At 33.0% G+C, this 23,956-nt stretch overlaps 1 protein-coding gene across 3 annotated transcripts in view; it reads left to right on the forward strand.

Annotated features, from left to right (window-relative positions):
- Nucleotides 1–4,536: 4,536 nt before the first annotated feature.
- The window catches only part of LOC105209017 (uncharacterized), a 33,375-nt gene continuing 13,955 nt past the window's right edge, over nucleotides 4,537–23,956 (forward strand). For 2 of the 3 annotated variants that reach the window (XM_011179160.2, XM_029038241.2), the window contains exons 1-2: nucleotides 4,537–4,859; nucleotides 20,191–20,432. In XM_011179160.2, coding sequence (XP_011177462.1) covers nucleotides 20,373–20,432 — 60 coding nt within the window. In that variant the 5' untranslated portion in view covers nucleotides 4,537–4,859; nucleotides 20,191–20,372. Of the gene's footprint in view, nucleotides 4,860–7,437; nucleotides 8,171–20,190; nucleotides 20,433–23,956 lie in introns of those variants that run through there. The other variant, XM_029038240.2, reaches the window with a different exon arrangement.

Genomic DNA, 23,956 nt, shown 5'->3' on the forward strand with positions numbered 1-23,956 from the left:
AATATTAACTGGTTTCATTCACAATTCATTTGACAAGAAAACAATTACCCTAAGAGGTAACATCCCTTTCGAACTCATCATTATTGCGCTACCGAATTCCCAAAATCTCTTCAATGCTGTTCAGCTTCTACGAAGACTGATTTAGGTCTTGAACTACCCAAATTTCGAATGAAAATTAATTGGTCAGCAATAAGTCACGCTTAAACCATATGACCGAACATTTCGCATTTACGAAAGTTTTAATTTTGAACCAATGAGTTCCAAAAAGTTTTTTTTTTTTGCGAGAACTTTTGACAAATTATTTTAGATATATACGGCAACTTTGTCAAATTCGTCATAAGTGAAATTAAACATGAAAATTAGTTCTTTAATGTAAATAAAACGTAAGTGAAGTATTCAGTAAAGACGTCATCTGGGGAGATTTCTACGAATATGGCTCGTCCACCAACAGCGCATAATACAGAGGAATATACCCATTTTAGAATGCCCAACATTTGGGTAGGTTCTAAATCCTGGTAAGTAGGTCAAGAGGTGGAACTCCACAACTACAGAGAGTCTCCTTTAGACAGACTCGACTATCCTTTGAGACACCCGGATAATTCTGACGGATCTCTAAGGCCCTTATGATTCGACAAAGCGCTTGGATTCTATTATAAAGTTCTTAAGTCGGCTAATGTCAATTCCAACTACTTCACTGGGTTTGCCGAAGATGTGCTTGCCGAGGTGTTTTAACCTAAGTCTGGCGAATGCTAGACTTTGAAGGAGGAAGTGCTTGGACGATTCCTCTTCGCCTTCCTTCAAACAGCTTTGACAACTTGCATCTGCCTTGATCCCTAACCTCACCACTTGTGTGCCTATTGGACCACTAAGCACACGAAAGATTGCGGAGAGATTAGCCTTACTAACAGCTGGATGGATCGGTCCATTGCGGTCCAGAAAGACCTCGCTAATGAATAGGTACATGTGCCTGTTGCTGTCCAGCGTTTGGCGAGCTCACCCGAAGTCAATGTGTCCAACGCTCTAGCGCACGTGGACCACGGACTACGACGAACGCTTCCACTCCGCAACAAGTTTATAGCAATAATCGACAATTTGATAACGTAGAAAATCTGAGAAAGGCATTACTATGTGGATAATCTGTTTTGTTTTTTGTAAACAGCAAAAAGTTTTTAAAGAATCTTACACTGCTTAAAGGGTTACATGGGTTTCGTCGGGTAAAAAAAGGCCTATATAAAAAATTTTTTATTATGTATTATGTATTTAAAGAACAATTTCTGAAATTTACAAAAAAAATAAAACTCCTCCATTGACGTCACAATTCCGGTGACCCCTCGGAAAAAAGGTGCGTCGGCGTTGTCAGCATAACTCCTGACAGGATCATTCAAAATGAAAAAAAAAAAACAAAAATAAGTGTTTTAAGTAAAACCATAAACTCGTGCTTGAACGAACGGGAGACAAAAATAGTAAATATTGGAATTTTGGCCGACATTTTTCCAAAAAAAAATCGGTCCTTCGTTAAAGCGCGAGAAAATTGTATTTCGAACACCTGTGCAAAATTTCATCAGGATCGGTTGAGTAGTCTTCGAGAACATTTAACAACCCACTTTGAAAACACGGTTCCGAGAAAAACGCGTTACAATAATACCTGTCTTGGAGCGCACACCTTCCAAAGCCTGTATCTCCGAAACTATAGGATTGACTGAAATTTAGGATAATATTCTTGCTGACATATATAGCTCAAATATGTAGTTTAGGAGATACATCAATTCATTAAACATAATTTGATATATTTGTATGAAAATGATTCACAACAACACCTACATATATAAATACTTTAATATAGAGTAAACAAATCAATCATTGACTTCGAATATTAAATACGTTAAATCAATGCAATTATATACAAATACCAATGTTTATTTTTGGAAATTCAAATAATATAACCAAACTCATAAATTTATGAAACTAAATACTGAAATATTTACATTTAAAATACCGCAGCGTATTTTGACTCCTAAAACTAATTATTATTTAATTGTTTAACAAAGCTCAGCGGAAAATATTTATTTAATATGCACACACACGCAAAAACTGTTTGGGCAATAATATTTATGTGGAAACTAATTAAAAACGGCTCGACGCTGCAACAGCCTTTATATGGCTTAAAATTACTTGCAACTGTTTAAACGTGAATTTTTATATTCAATTTGCATAATTTTGTTTGTTTTGTTATACGTACAATATAAATGTATTTGCAATATAATTAGTATAAAGGGTGACTCGTATGGGGTAAGGAAACCAAATAGTCTACTTATAGGAATATATCTAGGTTTTAGATAAGTAGAGTAGTATGAGTTCCCGTTATCTCAGTGCATTTGGGATAAGGAGAGTCGACTATTTGATAAACTCCAATATATCATCAATCAGAGATACTATTTTGAATTGAATACTGATAAGTTTGCAAGGAAAGTAGTGCCAGGAATGACACGAACTTTTTAGCTTAACTGATGGTTGGGTAAGTTGGTATTGGACATGATAGTAATCGGTTGAGAGCAAAAATCCAATTTTCGAAAAAAGTTAACCTGTTAAGCGGAAGTTGAAAAGTTTATTTCTGTAAAAAAGGTTTGAACAAATAAATTTTTGGCTTACAAATTTTTTATATCCAAAACAATAAAAACAAACAAGTGGGGTAGGGCTAAGTTCGGGTTTATACTCTCGCAATTTATTTATTTTTTTCAATTTTATTAAGTTAACACGCACCTTGACTACCTTATTCAGCATTAAGTTTACTATAATAATGAATATCATTATATACATATATTATATGAGGGCTGGGGTTATTTCTGGACCGATTTCACGAAGCTAGACAATGTCCATGACTAAACATTCACTTAATTAAGTGAATTCCTAAGCTATCTCATATGTAAACCTATATATAAGGTACAGCCCACCAAAAGTATCAATATCCTTATATGTATTAGGTATCCTCTAGTACTTATCCGATTTTACTCAAATTAATAGAATAAAACAATTCCCTTTATATTTCTATACATTTTTTGAGAGATTTGCCGATATTTTCGGTGAAAAATCATCCATTGGCACAGAGGCCCTGAGGCCCAATTCTGTATTTGCACCAAGTTTTATTCCAATACCTTCATTGTATATTGTATCGTGTTCATTGGATATTGTACAGTGAAGATAATCAGATGGAAATCAAAAATATGTTATATGGGAAAAAGGCGTGGTTCCCCCATACCCCAAATTTTATATCAGAATGTCGAGGAAATATAATGTATCAAATTTCGTTGAAATTGGTCGAGTAGTTTCTGAGATTTGCTTCTTGGCCCAAAAATGGGCGAGACTACACCCATAATCCGATTTTATATCAATCTAAGTACAGTGCTTCTATAATGTGTAAGAACAAGAGCAAATCGCAACTTAATACTGAAACATTTTTCGAAGAGATAGAGTTTTGAGTACCAAGACAAAGGTTTTTTCAAACTGCGGATTACCGTTAAGATTTTGGAAGTTTAGAAGTTATTTAGAAAGAGAGAGGGGTTTTGGAAAATATATTATTCTCTAAAATCATATTCTCAAACAAACTGCTTGACTTTCACTTTCATCTTTGCGTACTTGAGAGATCGAAAGAGAAAGAGGGAGAGACATTTTTTTAGTATACCAGACTTCTGTACTTGTAGATCAGTCTTTGAGTTCTATCCAGGAAGATTTAAATGTATTTTTCATTAAATTAGACTTAAATATACCACATCTAACCCTATAATATTATCACAATCCAGAGAGGCATATGAGTTAAAAAAAAATAAATGCACTCTACCAATAACTAGCAAACGATGGAAAAGTGAAAAACACGATAAGATTGGTAAAATGGTAGCATAAAGCACTAAACGCCTAAAACATTGTAAATAAACATTGGGAGTGTTTATTAAGTGCCAAGTTCACAAAACCAATAATTTTAGTGTTGCCTATGAGCAGCAACCGCAGCGGCAAACGCCAATACCAACACCAACTAAGGCGTCTTGCCAACAAAACCAAACAACAAGAGCGCAATATATTTTATATTGTAATGCGGCAAAAGTAAAGTAAGCTACACAATTGCAAATTAGGCAACAAAAACAAACTGAGTGTCTACAACAACAACGCCCGGGCCGTGTTAGCCAGACGGATGGATAGCCAAACTGCCGGTTGCTGCCGCGCTGCGCAGCAATAATAACAACCACAATAATAATTGTTGATGATTTGCCGGTGGTAGTGCTGGTAGAAGGCAGGGTGCCAACAGCTAGTCAGCCAACAACAAAAACAAACACCAGCAGCACAGAAGTGGCAACACCACATATTGGCAGGCTTGCACACAAAAGCAGCAGCAGCATCGGCGGCGATCGTCAATGAACGAAGAAATTTCGCCGCCACCGCGTTGTTGCTGTTGCTGTGGCTGCGCGCGACTATGTGTGTGTGTGTGTCGGTGTGGCTGCTGTTGCGGCGCGCAAGCGCACATGCGAAGTGTTTCGCTATGTGAAAGCAGGTGCATTTACCATTCTGCGGTTACCCACGACCACGATCAGACGCGCTCAAAAACGACGTCGCGAAAAAGCATTTCGAATTCAACGCTAACACTTGATAAAATTAACGAGAGTATCTTTCGAAAACGTTTAAAACACTGTAAAAAAAAAAAAAAACGTATAACTTATAACTGAAATTGTTGTGTTATACGCGAAAGCGAACAAATTAATATATGAGTAATGACATATTGCTTGGTACGGCGAAATACGATTCGTTGAAAGTGCAAGGATAATGCAATATTGATTGTTGGCGCAAGCAAAAAGTGATTTCATTTGAAAAAGGTGTTAAACATTTGTGTCTAGAAATTTATGTACTTTTTTTTCATTAAGGACATACAGTGCATGCTAAAAGTTGAAAACTTTGAAAATTTAAGGCGTACGTGAGAACTGTGCAATTTGAAAAATATATATGAATATGTATGAAAACATGTAAAATTTTGTAAAGATTAAAAAAATAGATTTAAAAAAATATATATAAAATTAATAATATAAAATATAATAAAATAAATTGAAATAAAATAATATTAAAAACAAAATTGAATTTAATAATATAAAAAAAATTATATAATATAAAATAGTGCAATAAAAATCGTTTTTTATCGATAAAATCACAGGATGTTATTCAATTAATAAAAATTAATGAATGAAATATTAAATGAAAATGCTTTAAATATATTAATATTTCTAAAATATAAAAAGTATAAAATAAGAATCTTTTATGATTAATAATAAGGCAATTTTAATAGAATAATATTAAAAAGTATAAAGTAAAAAAAAGACATATTTCAAAATATTAAAACAAAATATATAAAAAGCTATTTAATTAAATATCAGTACATTTAATTTCATTTTCAAAATTTAAAATTTTTAATTTTGAATTGTAAATTCCGATAATAGAAAAATATTAAATGGTAGAAAGACAAAAAACATACTTTTATTTATTATTTCAAAATAAATAAAAATAATAAGAATATTAAATTTTCGTTTTTAATAAGTTGTCTCTTGTCACTAAATTATTTCCTGCAAATTTGAAAAAAAATGAATCATATTGACTGATAATATTATTTTGATTTATTTTTACTGATAAAAAAATATAAGGAATTGAATTCAGCCAGTTTTTAAACACAAAAAAAGTAATACATTATTTTTTTTAATAAAAAAACACGGTGGTTATGTTTCAAGTTCCCTTCTGTTGGAAAAAAATTGATTCTTTATTCAGTAAAAAAATACCTGTGATACATTTAAAATAATTAAGAATGGAATTTTCGTAAATATTGAATTTATATTGTTTATTGATAAAACTGAAAGACAAAATAAAAAAAAATTAAATAAAAATTTAATTTATTTAAAAAATTTTGTTTGAAACTTTTAATTTGATAAACATGTACATAAAAAAAATATTTTTAAAAATTGTTTTAATTGCTCATTATTTATATAAAAAATATTTTTTAAGAACGGCAAACATTGATTTGAATTATTTGCACAAATAACTTTTTGTTTTTAATTATTTTTTTATGTAAACTTTTTGGTTATTCTTAAAAAAAAAATTATAATGAAAAATTGAAAGAAAAAATAGAATAACTAATAAAATTTTTTTCATTTAAATTTTTTGTAAATAATTAAGAAAAAAAGGCAATAATAAGGAAACAATTTTAATGTAAAAAAATATTTTTTTTAATATAATATGCTTAAATACAATATTATGATGAAAACCTAAACAAATATAATTTTACTTGTTTTTTTTTTTCAAAAATTAACTGAAATTATTATTATTTATATTTATAAATTTTACTAATTTAAATTTAACATTTAAATAAATAATAGAGCATAAATTATTGCTTTAACTGAAATACATTAAAATTTGGTAGCGATGCATTTTTTCTACATTTAAATAATTTTTAAATATATTTTTTTTCAATCCATACATAACACAAAAAAAATAAAAACTATACTAAAAATTAATGAGCAATTTCATTTGAATAAATTCGAATTAAAAAATAATATATAATAAATAATATAAATAAAATAAAATTTTTTTGATAAATTTTAATAACTTTTAAAAATTTTTATAAAAAATATTTTTTTTTTTATTCTAAAATATTTTTACACATTGCATCAACACACATCACATTATTATTTTAACCATATTAGACAAATTGGACTCATTTCGTTCTTTCATCTTCTGTAGCAAAACGCTGCTGTTTCAGCTATTACAACTACAACTACGCATCTCAGCCACTTTAACTACACCAACCAACTATCGCTTCCTGTGCTCATCTGCTATCGCTTACAACAACTATTTCTATAACAAAAACAATTGAAAACTAAATTTTTCTACTTACTTGCAAAGTCAAAAAAAAAAAAAAAAAACATAGTATAGAAGTAGAAGAAGAAGAACTGCATTTTTGCCATTTCCATTCTGTCAATTTCTGCCTTTTTCGCCAATTTTTTCACACTCTTTTACACCTGTTGCGCGCGTCCACGACACGACAAGCCGCTTGTTGTTGCATGTGGCAAGTATTTAGACTCAAGGTAACTAGTTAGTGAGTGTGCCTGTGCTTCTCTTTGTGTGTGTTTGTGTATTTGTAAGCTGTGTATATGTGTGACCCACTTGCAGCCGCCAAGTAACAAATTGAAAAGTTACAAAAAAAAAAGACAGAGAGGGGAAAAATTGCCAACGAAAAACTTGATAAAAAAAAAATAAAACAAAAACAATTTAACTAAAACAAAGACAAACTATGCGCCATCACAAAAACAACTAATAATAATAATAAAAACAACAACAACAAACGAAAGCAGCGCGAGTAACGCGACGAATGAAAAATTAAAAAAAAACGCAAATAACAACAACAACAAAAAAGTGTAAGCGCTTCTTTGCGATTTTCACTTAAGGAATTCCCAGCAGCAACAATTGACGGCAGCGACAGCAACAACAAAAAAGTCAGTAAGTCAGCGTGCAGCAGGAAATAGCATTGCTCATATCACACGACAACCAACACTGCCGGCTAACTTGTGGTGGTCAACACTTTACAACAGCAAATAACTCAAATTTGTTATTGTTGTTGTTGTGGCAGTTGATTTTTACAACCAGAAATTTGCGCTTCTCCGCTACTGCTTCTTCACCAAATCGCCAACGTCCGTGCAGAGACCTTACAATCATCTATTTATGTGTCACGCGCACACCGGCAACAACAATAACTACAATAATAACAACAACATTTAACAACAGTAATAAAAAAACCATTGTGGTACCAGTCAAATTGAAGCGTGTGAATAAATTGACCAAACAGTCGCCCCAACGCCGGTAATCGGAAATTTTCACAGTCGCTGGGCGAGCGCGTGCAAGACATTTTAATTGCCGGTTCGGTCTGTCCATAGCCAGCGGCCAGTTGTTGCCAACAACGCCTGTGAAGTCTGCGAAAAATTCACCGGGTTTTATTTCGCTTGTTTGCCGGTACGCTTTGAATAGCTGTGCAGAGTTGAGTTGAGCGTAGCTAAGCTTTGGCGCATGCGCGTGTAGGCGTTTTTCTATTAACCACTGCATAAATTGCCGAGTAAAGCTAATCGAATTCGCTTCGGTTTTTTGATTGCAGGTGAGTGAGTTATCGCATGGCTTCAGACAACAAACACCCAGACACACACAAATTTTACGCATCCATAAAGACAAAAAACTTAAAAAAAAAAATAAAAATTGAAATTAAGCCTTTGTGTAGGAACAATAGCAAGATTGTATGCTTTTACCTACCGAATAGTTTATTTATTACGCTACAGCTTAGAGAGTGATGTCGTCTGGTCACTTGAAAGTGAAATTCCACGCGAGCTTCCACAGTTCGCTGGAACTATCTTTTCATGCTTATGCAAATAAATTTACCTTTGTAGCCCTATGTAAATATAAGTATTTACAAAAGATTTTGTGTTGTTTTAGGCGAAAGCGAATCGTGTCCCTTGTAAACATTAATCATTTGGTAAATTTTCAATTTAGAGGTCATTTGTGGTCAAACGTAATTTGTTGAAGATTTTGCAGATTTATAAGCATATAATGCCAGGAATGTGTAATGTTTGTTGTAGTAATACTCCTAGCTGTTGAATATATGCATTATTGAGCAAACTTAAGTTCGATCCGTCTTCCGACCAATATAAAAACATTTTAATCTAATGATTACGACCTATCAGTATAGAAAATTTCTTCATTTGAATGCCACTCGATTTGATGAACAAATAAGACTCGATACTATGCAAATGGGTTGATGAACTCGGACAAGGGTCTTGCAAAGGTGCAGACATTAGTTAAAGGATTGATTGTATGATTAAATGCAGTAGAAAATTTTATCGGACTATCCTTGTTCTCAATATTCTAATCTAAAAAGGTTTGTAATAAAAACTAGTCCGCCTTTCAGAAATGATTTAAAATTGTTCTCGGTCACAACAGTCGATTTCTACGACTAATTTGGTATTATTTATTTAAATTATTGATATTTTCTTTTGGTAAAATCATCTTAATTTATTAAGGATTTCCAAACATCTTTTAAATATTTAAATCTCTAGTATTCAGTTCTCTCCTAATATTATTTTCTCTATTAGGAATTCGGAAGTAATGAAATATTGGATTGTTCAGCCCATTTTTATATCATTGTGGTGGGTCCTATGTTTTTAAGTGAGGAAGTTATCATATCTGATGATCTTATCATGTTTTATTGAATAACTGCTCTCGTCAAAGAGTAAGGCGAGAATTTTCTCCGTTTTGGAAACCAATTATTTTTGTACATTTTCAAGCTGGATGATTTATTTATCCGCTGAGCGCGAAGTTCAGAAGAAAAAGTGGTCCTAGGAGCTTTTTTTACTCAAATTATTTCTTATATACTGGCTGCTTGACTTAAGGATCTTAGATGATATTTAAATAGGGAATATGTTATCAACTCGCTTTGAATGCCGGTATACATGGTCGCGATTTTTAGTGTTTGAGCGATAAAGATATACTATAATATGAGTCGAATATTTTTTTGAGTTTCGTAAGTAGTATAGTCGACTTTAATTTGGCTTTAGGGGTTTCACGTTTAGAACAAAGAAACCTAATATATGCTTGCACTGTCAAATCTAGTTTTTTTACGCTCACAACAAAGTTGCTAAGAGAGTATTATAGTTTTGTTCACATAACGATTGTTTGTAAGTCACAAAACTAAACGAGTTAGATATATAAAATGATCGGGATGACGAAACGAGTTAAATACGGATACCTGTCCCTTATAACTCAATTTTGAATTCCATTTGATTCGTTCACTTTATAATATATACATTGGAAACCAATGAAGATTGCGGAATAAAAAAATTGCGAGGTTGAGCTGTGGCATTACTTGGGGAAAAGTTGGATTATAACTTTTCAAGACCCCTGATTTCGAACATGAATAACTCATTGCCCAAGTGTAATTTTTTATCGAAGATATCGGCAATATTTTAATGCAATTCAGAGGGAATATTTTCTTCTAATAGTGTGTCCCTTTAACAGGTGGGTCATAACTTCCCCTAGCTCCCATATACCTAATTATAGGTTTTTCAAGCATACGATGGCTTAATACCTTAAAAATCTGTTAATATGTGAAATATCTTAGCCAAATTAAGTGAGCATATAGTTTTGGATATAATTTACCTTAGTGGTGACAATGAGTGTAATCAGTTCAGAAATTATCTCAGCCCTCATATACTATATATGACGATTTTCGTTATTCTAGTTGACTGTATACTGAACATATGGGTCAAATTGAATGTTATCTTGTTAAAACTATATCAATAAATTGCGAGAGTATAAAATGTTCGGTTGCACTCGAACTTAGCCTTTCCTGACTTGTTTATCTTAATTTTACAGGTTCGACCATGTAGTATTGGTCTTATTCCCTTAGGTTGTCATTTTCAATTTTTCAATTTCTTTCATCTAATTCAGTTCGGCTGACATAGTAAAACGTGAAAAATTTGGAAAATATTTTTAAAATTTTACTCAAATATGCCAACGAATATTTTACAACTTTCCAAGTAAGCTTGTACGTGCACTCATATTTCTATACAAGTTCAACTAACGGCTAGCGTCACGCTTCAAAGCAAAAACAATATACATTTGTCAAGCGTTTCAGAAACATACGAATATATACATACAAACAATATATATACTACATATATGCACTTTCATATATATGTTTACTATTTACTTAGTGCACTGGTGAAATGCACTTTCAGCTCTAATCATTTAACCATAACAAATACCTATCAAATTTGAACTTAATAAGCAGCAAATACATACACACTGATAGATGCACATATGTACTCATATAAACATGCGTGTACTCTCACATTCCCACTGGTGTTTAGCCAGACGCACTGACTGCAGCTTTCAAGCTTTCATTTCTCTTTTTCTAACGGTATTTTTTATGATTTTTCATATTTACTTTTCAAACACACATCCATACAAATATTTAATGTACTCACAGCAAATACACGCACTTAGTGATTCACTTAAGTGCTTAAGTTTAGAATATCATCACCTTGCCACTTTGTTGAGGTTAAGTGTCAGCTGCGTTAATAGTCCAACAGAAGAGGCATCTCGTAGAATTGTAAAATTTTTATTTTTTAATTTTTCTTCTTATTTATTTTTGTTAATTGCTTACAATTAATTGCGGTCGCATTTTCTTCTCAAGCGTCTTTATGTCAAAATTTCTATATTCTGGCCGCTTGTTTGCCTCACTTGATCTTCACCGCAGTTGCTGACTGAAAGTGAGCTTGCATTATTTGATTTCAATTGTATTGGTGTTGTTGGTGGTAATTGAGTGCTACACCTAATTGAAACGCCACAAATTTCTCAATTAACCAATTGCTGGCGAATTTAATTGGTATTATTTAGAATTCTCTCTCTCTCACACACTTTTTATTTGTTCGTGTGCGCAGGTGGCAAAATGCTGGCGGCAAAAGGTGTAATGTAACGAAAGTTGCAGGTGATAATTAAAATGAAGTGATGAGGTGAAAGAATGTAATAAACTATTTAAAGCGAAATGAAATTGAAAGCCGCAATTTGTTGAGAGAAATTTTTGTTATTTAGAAATTCTATGTTTATAGCCAAGGTTTGAAGTTTAATGGACGGGTGGCATCTTTTATTACTCATGTACGCTTCTATGTACAATTTGAAGTGAAAATAATTCTGCGAATTTCATTATACTAGAAATTGTGATGGATAGGATACCATAAATGCGGTCTTAGAAGATGAATAAGAGTCATGAATATTTTAGTTTAAAAATTGTTTAAACAATATAGTATTAAAAATAAATATTTTTAAATTTTATGAAACATTTCCTAACAATTAATTTTTAACTCAATGCTAGAATAAATAAATTTATTATTTTAAATTTTAACTCATTAATGAATAGTCTGGCAACTCTATTCCAAAAAAAAATTAGAAAATTAGCCTCTTGGTGTGCCTACCGATAACTTTCTTTTTTTTTTGTACGAGACGGTTTTTAAAATTATAAATTTTAAACTTTTTCGAAGTATGGCAACTCTATTATCAAATATAATATGTCTAAATTTATGATGCTCCAAAACAATTTTGTGTTGCCACCAATATATACTATTGATTATATTTGTTTTTGATAAGTGGCAACTCTAAATATGTTTTCTTGTTATTCAATCCGAAAACCGATTTTTTGCTCAGTCGATCTTTTAAAATTATTTTATATTAATTAAAATAATGGCCAAATAGTTTAAGAGCTTACTTCTAACGTTCAAAGTAATAATTTTATGAAAAAGGAAGATAGATAAGAACCTGACCTGACGATCTTTTTTAGTTCACATTAGATTGAAAAGGATAAAAAATCCCTGTCAGTCTTAGTAAAGATCTTAGATCCTTATCAATAGCTTCCATCTATTTTGCGATCCGACTAGTGTGGGTACCCGGAGCGTAAGCGGTCCTTTCAACTGCTTTCTCTGGGCAAAGTCCATCTCAGCGCCATCATGGGTGTACTTACTAGACATTGTCCAATGGGTACCCATGCGGTGAGACTTGGGATCGTGGCAGATGCAAGTTACCAAAGCTGGAAGGCGAGATGGAATCATCTAAGCATTTCCTTCTACATTGTCCAACTTTTGCCAGACTGAGATTGAAACACCTCGGAAGGCCCTTTTTCGGCTATCCTAGCGAATTGGCTAGAATCGATATTAGCCGTCTTAAGAAATTTGTAACGGATTCCAAGCGTTTTGCCGAATCTTAAATGTCTTTGATCCACAGGGAGTTTTATTGGTACCACAATGGACAGCGCCAGACTGTCTAAGTGAGATCTGCTGTTTTTTGCAGAGATCTGCCTACAAACCTAACCTAACGTAGTAAAGATAACTTTGACATTTCTCACGTAGGCCAATGATATTCCATCTCAATCACGTGAAGAGAGGGCAGAACGCTTTAATAATCTTCAGCGCATTTACTACTGAGATATGAACCTTCAGAGTTTAATTCTCACTGGCAACACCTACCATGTTAGCTTTGCGGTCCGAAAAACTTACTTAACTTTGTTAAGACTTATTTTCAGTTAAAGAAAATGGTTAGCGAAAGGGTGAGTCTGGACTAACTATGATATCAGTGAGCCCGGCAGTTAAGAGCCCCATAATTGTTTTCTTACTTTTTTCGTCGAATACTAAAAATAATTTTGAAAACCTTTGCTGTTCTTCTCCGAAGTCTTGAAATACCTCAAGAAACTCATAGCTCATAATATCTGCTGAAAATATTCTGATCTTAACCCATTCCCTCCTATTGTACTAGGTTGGGTACAGAAAAAAATCATCGAATGGGACCGAATGGGTTTTCTGTATAATTTTTTTCTGTAACGAAGCGAGTACAATGGGAGGGAATGGTTTAAGATAGATTGCTGATTTTTGTATCGCATCATAGTATGTTAAATCTGCCTTATTGGATCTATGTTCATAACTAACATTGATGTTCACATTTATGAAAAACAGTTGAACCTCCATAACTCGAACTGCTCTAACTCGAAGTTCTCCATAATTCGAACTATTGAATTGGCAATAGAAGTCAAAATTCATACAAATTACATTCTGTAACTCGGAAGTCTCTCTAACACGAAGTTTTTTTGTGGATTATGGTGATTCGAGTTAGAGAAGTTCCACTGTATTTTAAAAAAGACAGTACAATTAAAAGCATTCTTCAATAATTCCCCATCACCACAACAGTAAAACAAATCCTTCATTATAATAGAGCCGGAACCATCATTAATTGTGGAATTTTGAAGTTTTTTCGTCCAAAAAGGTTTCGTAATAATCTCAATTAAGTTGAAAAATCATAAGCTTTTTTGTCAAAAGAAATTTAATTAAAATGTTACATATTTCACGCAACTAATGCAGCTTCATCAATACACTTATTTATATTATGTACGTATGTATGTAATGCAAACGCTTTTCAATCAAATATGCTTATAATTAAAATAACACTCGATCAAAGAGCTTGTCTCTGCGTTAGCGCGAGAAATGTTGGAAATTTCTTCAGCTTACCAAAGCGTAACAAATGTTGTGACAACATCCCAGCAACAACAAACAATTTGTCTACAAGCACAAACACACACAGACAGAAAGCTCGACACTAACTGCACGTATCAGCATTTAATTATTGTAATCGAAATGCGCTTAAGTGCATTGCTCTCAGCCAGCTTCAGCTTCAGCTTAAGTTTCATTTCATTTTATTTCATTCATTGATTTCGCCCGACTTTTTTATTTTCTTTTTCATTTTTCTTCATTTATTTACGCGTCGACGTGCCGCTGCGTGCGTACATTTGTCTGTACCTAATCTTATATAAATATTTAAGTGTAAATGAATTGCGTCTGCAGCGCGAACGTGAAGCGTTAAGTGATATCTTCGATTGGTTTATGTTTCAATTCCATTAGCACCTCGTTAAAGAAGTGAAAATGTCAGCAGTTTCATTTGAAAGCGACTCTTCATACCTTTATTGATATTTAATTGATGAAGTTTTATTGTTGTTATTGTATTTAATGAGTAGCTAGTGAATATTTGTTTTTAGATAAAGAATAACAGTAAGATTTTCTTAAATGGCTGTCTGCCAAATTTTAAAATTCTTATTGTTTAAAACTGTATCGCAGAACTCATACGAAATATAGCAGGCTCCTCTTTAAATAAACTTTAAAACTTGTCGATAGACCGATGGAGTTGTATCTACTCATCTACTTAAAGAAATTTTAATCGAGTTCAACTCGTTTTCAATCCATCATTTCGTTGTTCAGAAGGTTATAAAATGAAAGATCATAGAAATCAAAGGCATATAAGACCAAAGGTAACAATGCATACCTTTTACTTAATCTCTTGTTTTTAGAAATATACTCAGAAACGAAATCAGTTTCCGTTTTAAATAACCAGAATGGAGATTGAGATTAAAATTCCAAACGATTCTCTCTCTCTCATCGAATAATATCTGATTTGTATTATCTAGTGACAATCCTACAATGTCAATTCGATTTTCTACTTGAACTAGCTCGTCATACAGAGATGGCAACGCTAATGACTTCGACTGTTTATTGATGGAAGAGAATATGGTCCTTCAAATGGCATTTTTAATCGGTTTTGACATTTGATTCGACTTGGTCGGAATTAAACTAACCACGGAACGTCTAATGTAACCGTTACGGTTCATTTCCTGCAGGTATGTCGCTAACCTGAGGCATATGTTAAATAATCTAAATAGGTTCCGTGCTCCATAAATCTCAGGAAATGCATGTCATATCGTTTTATGCCGGTATACGAGGTCTGTTCAAAAAATAACGGGAATTTTGAAATTCGGTGGACTTTCCAAAGTCCAATTCTCAATTTTTTTAGTTTTTAATATTGTTGATAAACTTGCCCTTGAAGAACGAATAACTATATATAGTGCTTACTTTGCCTGTAGCAACCGCTAAGGTTAGATGTGTTTTTATGAGCTTGGCGATTTTCGTTTGTTAAAAACTCACACTTCGTTGCTTGTACGTGAATTATTGGCCAAAAACAATACTGTAACGACGACCCATCCTTCATATTCGCCAGACATGGTGCATTTGATTGATTGTGATTTTTTTTTTAAATCTAAATCATCTTTATGTGTTTTCGGTTATCGCCATTTTGTGGGCGTGGCAGTGGTCCGATTCCGCCCGTCTTCGACCTTAACCTTCTTATGGTGCCAATAAATACGTCTTACAAGTTTCATTAAGATATCTGAATTTTTACTCAACTTACAGCTTGCACGGACGGACAGACAGACATCCGGATTTGAAATTTACTCGTCACCTTGATCACTTTGGTATATATAACCTTATATCTAACTCGCTTAGTTTTAGGACTTACAAACAACCGTTATGTGGACAAAACTATTATACTCTCTTTAGCAACTTTGTTGCGAGAGTATACAAATTAATGTAAACGAATGAATAAATATGGTTTTCAAAAAACGAAAATTCCCGTTTCTTATTGAACATACGGTGTAATTTCAAATAACCCCTTAGAAGAAGTAAGGAGAGACATATTTATAGTTCTAGGTGACCGATGAATGAAATGATGCAAAATTTCTGTTATAGAACCTGAATTGCTCGATTCTTGGTGTGTAATATACACATAGTGACATAAAAGATGAATAGATTTGCTGAAGGTTGCACCACTTAGAATTAGTTCTTTCCATCCACGCAGTAATATTTATATTTGCTTCATTTCATAGACATTTCGTTAGATTTATTTTTTCACAATTTTCAATAAATTTTTTCGTTCGAACTGATTTATTCTGTACTTTTCTACCAAATTAAGAAAAAAAATTACTCTGAGTTCGTTGCTTAAGTCTTTTGTTTTGTCGGTTTGTTTGTGCTGACAAATTCATTAAGTTTTATAATAAAACATTTTATTAGCTTCTTTTATTGGTAATTAGAAATAAAACTTGTTTTCTTAATCACACTTAAATGCCTGCTAAGTTGGCTGTTAACACTTTTCCTTTCTCTGCGAGCAATTGAAATTTAATTGTTTTGCGACTGCGCAGCGTTCTTAGCTATTTTCCAACATTTACATATACGAGTATATAAAGAAAACCATTTTGACCCACTTTTCATTGTGAGCACACGCTTTATATTTATTTATTTATTAGCATCTGCGCAAATTAAAAGCCAATTAACACTTTTCTCTTGAAGCGAGAGCCATTGTGGCGCGCATGAATTTCTAATGCTAAGCATTGTTGCTGTTACTCAGTTATAACGAATCATATCTTATTCACCACTTCACATACACCTGTGAGCTCGTGGCTTTGGCGCGCACCCACCACTACACAGTAATTTTCATAATTTTTATGGCTGCCATGAGCATCAAATAAACTTTTCATTGTTTTTGTTGTTGTTCATATCTATCATACGCTTACGTACAGCGCAGCGCTTCCCACAAAAGCACAAGCAAGAATTTTCGCGTGGAAAAGAAGGCGGTCGGTCAGTCAGTCAGCGGTTAGCGGTGAGGGGTTAGCTCGTTTTGCGCATTTCTTTGCGCTCGCATTATTAACGGTTGTTGTAGTTAGTTGAAAACGATCTCACTTTTTTCGCCATTATTCGCACACACACATACACACTCGCTTCATTTTCGCTTTCAATAGAATTGTGTGTGCGCGCGCGCGAATTTGTTGCCTCTTACGCGCTACTTATATCATTTATTTGCTGCCATTCAACTTATGAACCGCCATTCATCAGCGTTGTGTTATTGAAAGCAGACAATAACCGATTTTTATTCAATCATCGGGCGTATTAGTGCGCGTTACTCGAGTGTTTTTTCTGCGTTGGCAAGTGTGTGCGTCAAGTGGGCGCGAATGTGTGTAATTTCTAACTGTTCGTCTCGCTTGTTATTGCTATTTTATTTTGTTGTTATTATTTTTTTGCTGCTGCTGCACCGAGGAAAGTGACTTTTGCACTTACACTTTTATTACACTTGAGCTTAAAATAGCTTCAACGAGATTGTGCGGTCAGCAGTTGCTGCTTCTTACTTGCTATTTTGCGTATTATTTCTTATTTGTGGTTGGGAATTTTTTAATGTTTGTCTAATTTTGTTTGGTTTTTTTATGTCCCTAAGGCGTTTTTAATATTTTTTTAATATTCAGATTTCTTCGGTGCGTTTACAAGTGTGTGGGAAAATTGGTTTTTGATCGAATTTTGTAGTTTATTGCCTGGGGTCTAATAGAAAGCTGTTGTTAAACATTACTAATTACAGATATACAATTATACAATTAATTGTGAGAAATATTAATATTTGGATATCTCGATTTTTTAAGGTTTTTGCTATAGAAGTCTGTTGTTACTTGGAAATTTTTTACTTTTTACTAAATTGCCTTTTTTGATACTTTTTCTTAACAATATTTTGCAAATGCGATGGAAATTTTCAACCCAAATCCCTATAACTCACTTTTTTGCACTTAGGTAGGTTGTCCATTTTGATGGATTTTTACTTGCAGCCAGCAGTTGTCAAAGTACCTGTTTTGATTTGAAGCCAAATGTTCTACACACACACAAGTGTACCTATGAGAAAAATAAAGTGAAATGCTCTATTAATTCGGGAATTCTACCCTCATTTAAAAGTAATAATCCTCTATACCGCCGAGGAAGAGGGAGGCCTACTCTCCGATGGAGGTGTCTTCACTTGGTATTACCAATTAGCGCTAAACTGTTAAAAGGAGACTGTGGACTCGGCTATAACCCCGTAAGCGGTGTCTACGCCAGTCAAGAAGGATAAGAGAATTCTCTATACTGATCTCTCAATTAGGCTCAGTTTTAATCCTCTTATTTTTATTTACTTTCCATGAGGATATTCTATAAGACAATCTATACTAATTTTGCCTGTCTGTATTATTTGTATTTTAAACTCTATGAACATAGGCATTGAGAACAGGCGGAACATTTAATATTTCCATGGCAATGGATTCTGATTAAAGTATTCTCAATTTTAAAAGTTTGTGGGACATGGTGTGTTCAAAAAATAAAGGGAATTCTCCACAAGCAAAATTTTCAACTAAAGTTATTTTTTATTTTGTAGATATTAAGGCCGCTGATGTAAGATAAATTTCCAGCTGTATTTATTGCTTACTTTGTCTGTAGCAGCGTCTAAGGTTAGGCGTGTTTTTATGAGTTTGGCGATTTTCGTTTGTTAAAGGCACACACTTCGTTGCTGGTTCGTGAATTCTTGACAAAAAACAATACTGTAACGATGCCCTAACCTCTATATTCGCCAGACATAGCTCCATGTGATTTTCTCCATTCATTTCCAAAAATAAAGAGAACTTTAAAGGGCCGTTGTGTTACAAGCACACGTATAATCGCTGAAAGAGTGAAAGGCTGTAGCAATAATCGAGTTTGAGAAGTTTTTCGACTATTGGAAAAAGCAGTGGGTTAAGTGCATAATATCGAATGAAGTCTAGTTTAAAGCCAACAATATCAATATAGACGAATGAATAAATATTTTGTCAAAAAACGAAAATCCCCGTTATTTTTTGAACACACATCATATGCAATGAGTTCTCTTATGATACTAACACCAATTTGAACAACTAATTTCTTGGTTCTTCTATTACAAATAGTTCACAGATAATCGATATAATAAAAAAAAAATGTTCTGCACTTACGTCAGATGGTCCACCAGACTTTATTAGAATTTAGAATTTATTATAATGAAGAATCTATAGTATAAACTTAAAGCCTCTTCTGATGGTTAAACAAATGTTTCATACATCAAAGCTTTTAGATGGGCCTTCAGTGCCTTGGGAGATACCCTTAAAAGTTTAATCTATTTTAATGAATGCAATCGATTCATCTCGTAAGGAAGGATATTTGAATTTCAGTAATTGGAAAAAATATTCAATGAAAAAGTTTAGAAAATATGGGTTGAGTTTTGCGAATGGTTCCTTGTAAGCTTCTTTTATGAAAGCAAAATGAGCACAAAATTAATAGATTTTTTATGATAATCTAAATAATGGTAGATTATCTAGTACCCAGAAGTTTTTTTAATTTCATTCTACTCCCTCATAAATACTTGATCTCTTGAAAAAGTATATACAACATAGAGCAAAAATTCTATTGGGAACATGAAATTTCATTGTAAACAAATTTTTCATAGTGAAAATCGGCTGAAATGTATAAGTCTGTTCTTTGCCTGTTAAAAAATCCAAAAATTTGAGAACTTCACAAATTAAAAAAAAAAAAAATTATTTTGCGCCTTCTCAAAAATAGCGAAATTTCTTACTCAGCGTTAGCCAAAACAACAGAGATGATTCAACAAATTCGCTTGGAGCATACATTTTTATGAGACTCCTATAAAACTGAATGCCATAAACCTGCTGACCTAATCCTGCAGCATCACATTGTAATCACTTTCATGTAGTTAATCTCTTCAATAGTAAAAAACAAAGAAAATTTTAATTACGAAATTATTGTCCAGCATTTGCAACAGCACTCTATTAAACGCCAATTAAAACGCTCGCTAATAAATTGTACACATAATTATGGGAAATAAAGATATCTATTGATGATTGCCAGCATTTTTTATTAATATTCTTTTACTTTCATTTTTCTTTTGCAGTTTATACAAATAACAAAAAAGCAACAAAAATCATTTAAACGTCAACGGACAATAAAAGCTCATATATCGACGACGACGACTAACAAACTCCGACAATAACAACAACAGCGAGCCAACAACAGTCACGTACAAAGCTAAAGGAAATCCAAAACAGTAGCGACAACAACTACAGCAACAAGAACATGAGAAAGATGCGGATCAAAAAGATTTTATTGACTGTTATGGTTTTCCTTTCACTGCAGGTGAGTGCGAAGCAAAAAAAACAAAAAAAAATCGAAGAGCAAAAAGTATGTAGTAATAGTAATATCCACCTTTGCGGGTCACACTCAGGCATGCACCACAGTCAGTCAGTCAAGCGGATTGACATTCAATCAATCTAACTGTCAGCGCAGCTTTGAATATATAGCGCCGGTCAGCCCATGTGAGTTCGCTCGTGTGAATATGAGTGTGTGTAGGTTGTTATGTACCGTTTGCCGTCTGCATAATATTATTAGTGAGCGTATAAAAAAATCTCGTATTGCCAAGTGATTGCTTTTATTGTCAATTGTCAAATTGTTTGTCGTTTTTTTTTTTCTGTGCATTTGTCATTTTACTACGCCTAGCGGTAAATGCATGTCAAAGCGTCGGCCAGTGGGCTTGCAAACTTTTATTTATTTTATTATTGTGAAAAAGTGAGTGTGTGAGAAAGTGTTTTTCGATGGGAAAATTTTTTGCCGAAATTGTTGTTAAGAGAGCGGGATTTACTCGTACATGTGTATGTGTTTATTTGTCACGTGTAAGCAATGTAACAGTTTTTAATACTTTCATATAAGCGTGGGAATAATAAGATCTGAAAGTTGTGCAAATGATAATGAGTTATGTAATTTGAAATAGATTAATATCGTTGGGTATTTTTTCTTACTAGTAATATATGAGTAAATATATCGAAGGAGGCTAGTAACTAATTTATTCCTAAAAGTTGCAACTTTTTATTGAAGATAATTTATTTGATCAAATGCAAAGACCTGGAAATATGAGAGTATATATAATATGAGTAAAAAATAGAGAAAATATTTATATATTCCATAATTTTAGAAGCATATAATTGTAGAGATTCACCAGCAAAATTATAATATCGATGACAGCCAGTGGCGGATCCAGAAAAATTTTTTGGGAGGGGTTTTACGAAAAGTTTTATTACTCAACGTATTTTTAATATAGCAGTTCCTTCGCGAAAATTCACTTAAACCTATTTACGAAATACGACAGGTCAAGATAGGCTTAATGGTCTAGCATCAATGAATATTCATAGGGATATTGAGCTATCAGTTGATGAAATACTAGAAGAATTCTTTCAAAAACCATGGAAAATATAACATGGAATGTGAGATCCCGTGTAATCCTCAGTTAATCACTGAGCTTCAGCGATATTACTTGTACAAATGTAGAGAAAGTTCGAAGAAAAAGAAAAATCTTGTAACTTATTATAATTGCTTATAATTTGATGTGATTTTTTAATCAATAATGTCATTCCAATCCATATCCATATAATCCATAATCCATATCAACAAACATATATTTTTCTCTGAGTTTAGGGGGTGTGTTAACTCTAAACCCTAACAAATGACATTTGAAAATAATATCATCAGATTTCTATAATAATTCAATAATTTAGAAGATTTTCTTTCCAAAAATAGGTTTAAAAGAATATTTTTCTAATATTTTGCCCTAAAAATCAAACATTTACATATTCGAGGTAATGCCTTGTAGATTATGATAAATTGTTATTTATATGCATGGCATCTTAGCGACTTTTTTGCTGTTCTCAGACCTTAAAGAAAGCTCCTTGGAAATTAACAACAGTTAAGAACTTAAATCGATAACACTGTACAACACTCGGCTGGGTATAGGAACAAACTAATTTTTTCTGGAAGATTGAGTAATAATAAAGTAAAATAGCATGTTTTCCGATTTAGGAAGTTAGCCTCTAAAATCGATATAGTTCATCGAAATTTTCAAAAATTGTCCAATATTTTTTGTAATATAAAATTTTTAATTTATTTTCAAAAATCCTTTAGTCGCTTATATCATAGCCACATAAGTTTGATTGAAAAATGTTATACACCGTTGAAATAAGCAGAAAATGTAGACTTTATCCATATTTTGAGTTAGTAATTATAACTTCGATGGCAAATATTTCGATTTTGGGGACATACTTCGAAAATCGTTTCTTATTTATGATTTAATCTTCTGGAAATGAACAAGTTTGGTCCATTACCCGGAAGATTTTGACGTATAGTGTAATGAGATCTAATTCGAAGGCAAAACAAAGCGTACAACAAAACTCGGTAGATCGTTATAATCGGTTTATCGCTCTTGATAGTGAATAATGGACGTTATTACTCGTCGATTTTTGCAAAAAAAACTTAATTTTTAAATCGTATTTCTTCGAACTTTTCAGCACGCATGGTAGAAAACCATTTTAAATGAGGATATGATACAGGATAGAGAAATATAGGGAAAAATCTGTGTGTTTGGTGCACAAAATAGAAGAAAATTTTAGAAAAGTACTAACCTCCACTACATTATACATTATCCAAATTAGCCACTCAATGATTTTAACTTTGCCGGCTTTTAATGAAAATCTTCGCTTGGCTTCTCAAGGTACATTCTTCAGTTCAGAAAGGGAGATTTTCGAAAAAACAAAGAAAATGCCTCAAGGAACCAAATCTTGGGAATTAGATAGTGGCTGACTTTTGTTTGTATTTCATGTTTCTTTACAAAAACCTGCTAGATCATTTTTTCTTAAAGCTTATATCAACATCAGAGAGTGAGCCTGACGGCAAGCGGTCGCACTTAGGCCATCATTAACCAAAATTAGAGTTAATACTATTCTCAAAAAAATCTTTATACTCTTCCTGTCATCCCATATGTTCTGTCAATTTTTGTTTATGTTCTCAGATCTCTTCCTTTCCCACTCTACTACTCGGAAACATATTTCCTCACTTCTTTTGTCTAACTCTAAACCATCCGCTACATGGTCAAAATACCCACTTTCGCAATCAAATCAAGTTCAAACAAGAGTTGTGGTCTCCTTAGCGCCTCAAGAATTTTCACCGTCTGCACAATTTTGAAGTTCATTATTATTACCAGATTTGTGAGTCGGGTTAATGCAGCCAATATACAGGTTATTTGCGCAAAATTGGCGCAATGAAAGCAGGCAACAAACAACAGTAAAAAATAAGAAAAACAAAGAAGCAAATAAACAAATTACAACCGAAAATTTGTGTCGAAGAGCAAGAGTGAAAAAATGCTGCTGGAAAAGTGATGTCAATAAAAATTGATGAGAAATGCGCTCGTGCTGGCAGACAACAACAAATAACAACAACAAAGACGTAATAAAAATAAGTAACAAATGGATTTGCATATTCAAATGTAGGCAAAAGTGAAGCAGCAAGAAATGCAACCCGTTCGCGCGCAGCCAACGGCAGTAGCAGCAGCAGCAGTGCAGCGCGCTAACCGCAGACAAGGCGACGACGCGCTGTCGTCATACGAACTTGCTAGCTTGGGTTGCTTTGGTTTTCATTTGGTATGGTGTCTTCCTGCTGATTGGCAACTTTAATGTGCGCAACAACAACAAAAATTGCAATTGAAGTTGTTGTTGTTGTTTACTTCATAATGCCTTTAGCTGACAGACGGTTATGTGCGAGGAGTTGATGATGATGATGATGATGATGAAGTTAATGATGATTTCAATGCTGACTTTGCTGACGATAACGCCGGAGTC

The sequence above is a fragment of the Zeugodacus cucurbitae genome, chromosome 5, assembly GCF_028554725.1.
Source record: "Zeugodacus cucurbitae isolate PBARC_wt_2022May chromosome 5, idZeuCucr1.2, whole genome shotgun sequence".
Classification (NCBI taxonomy): domain Eukaryota; kingdom Metazoa; phylum Arthropoda; class Insecta; order Diptera; family Tephritidae; genus Zeugodacus; species Zeugodacus cucurbitae.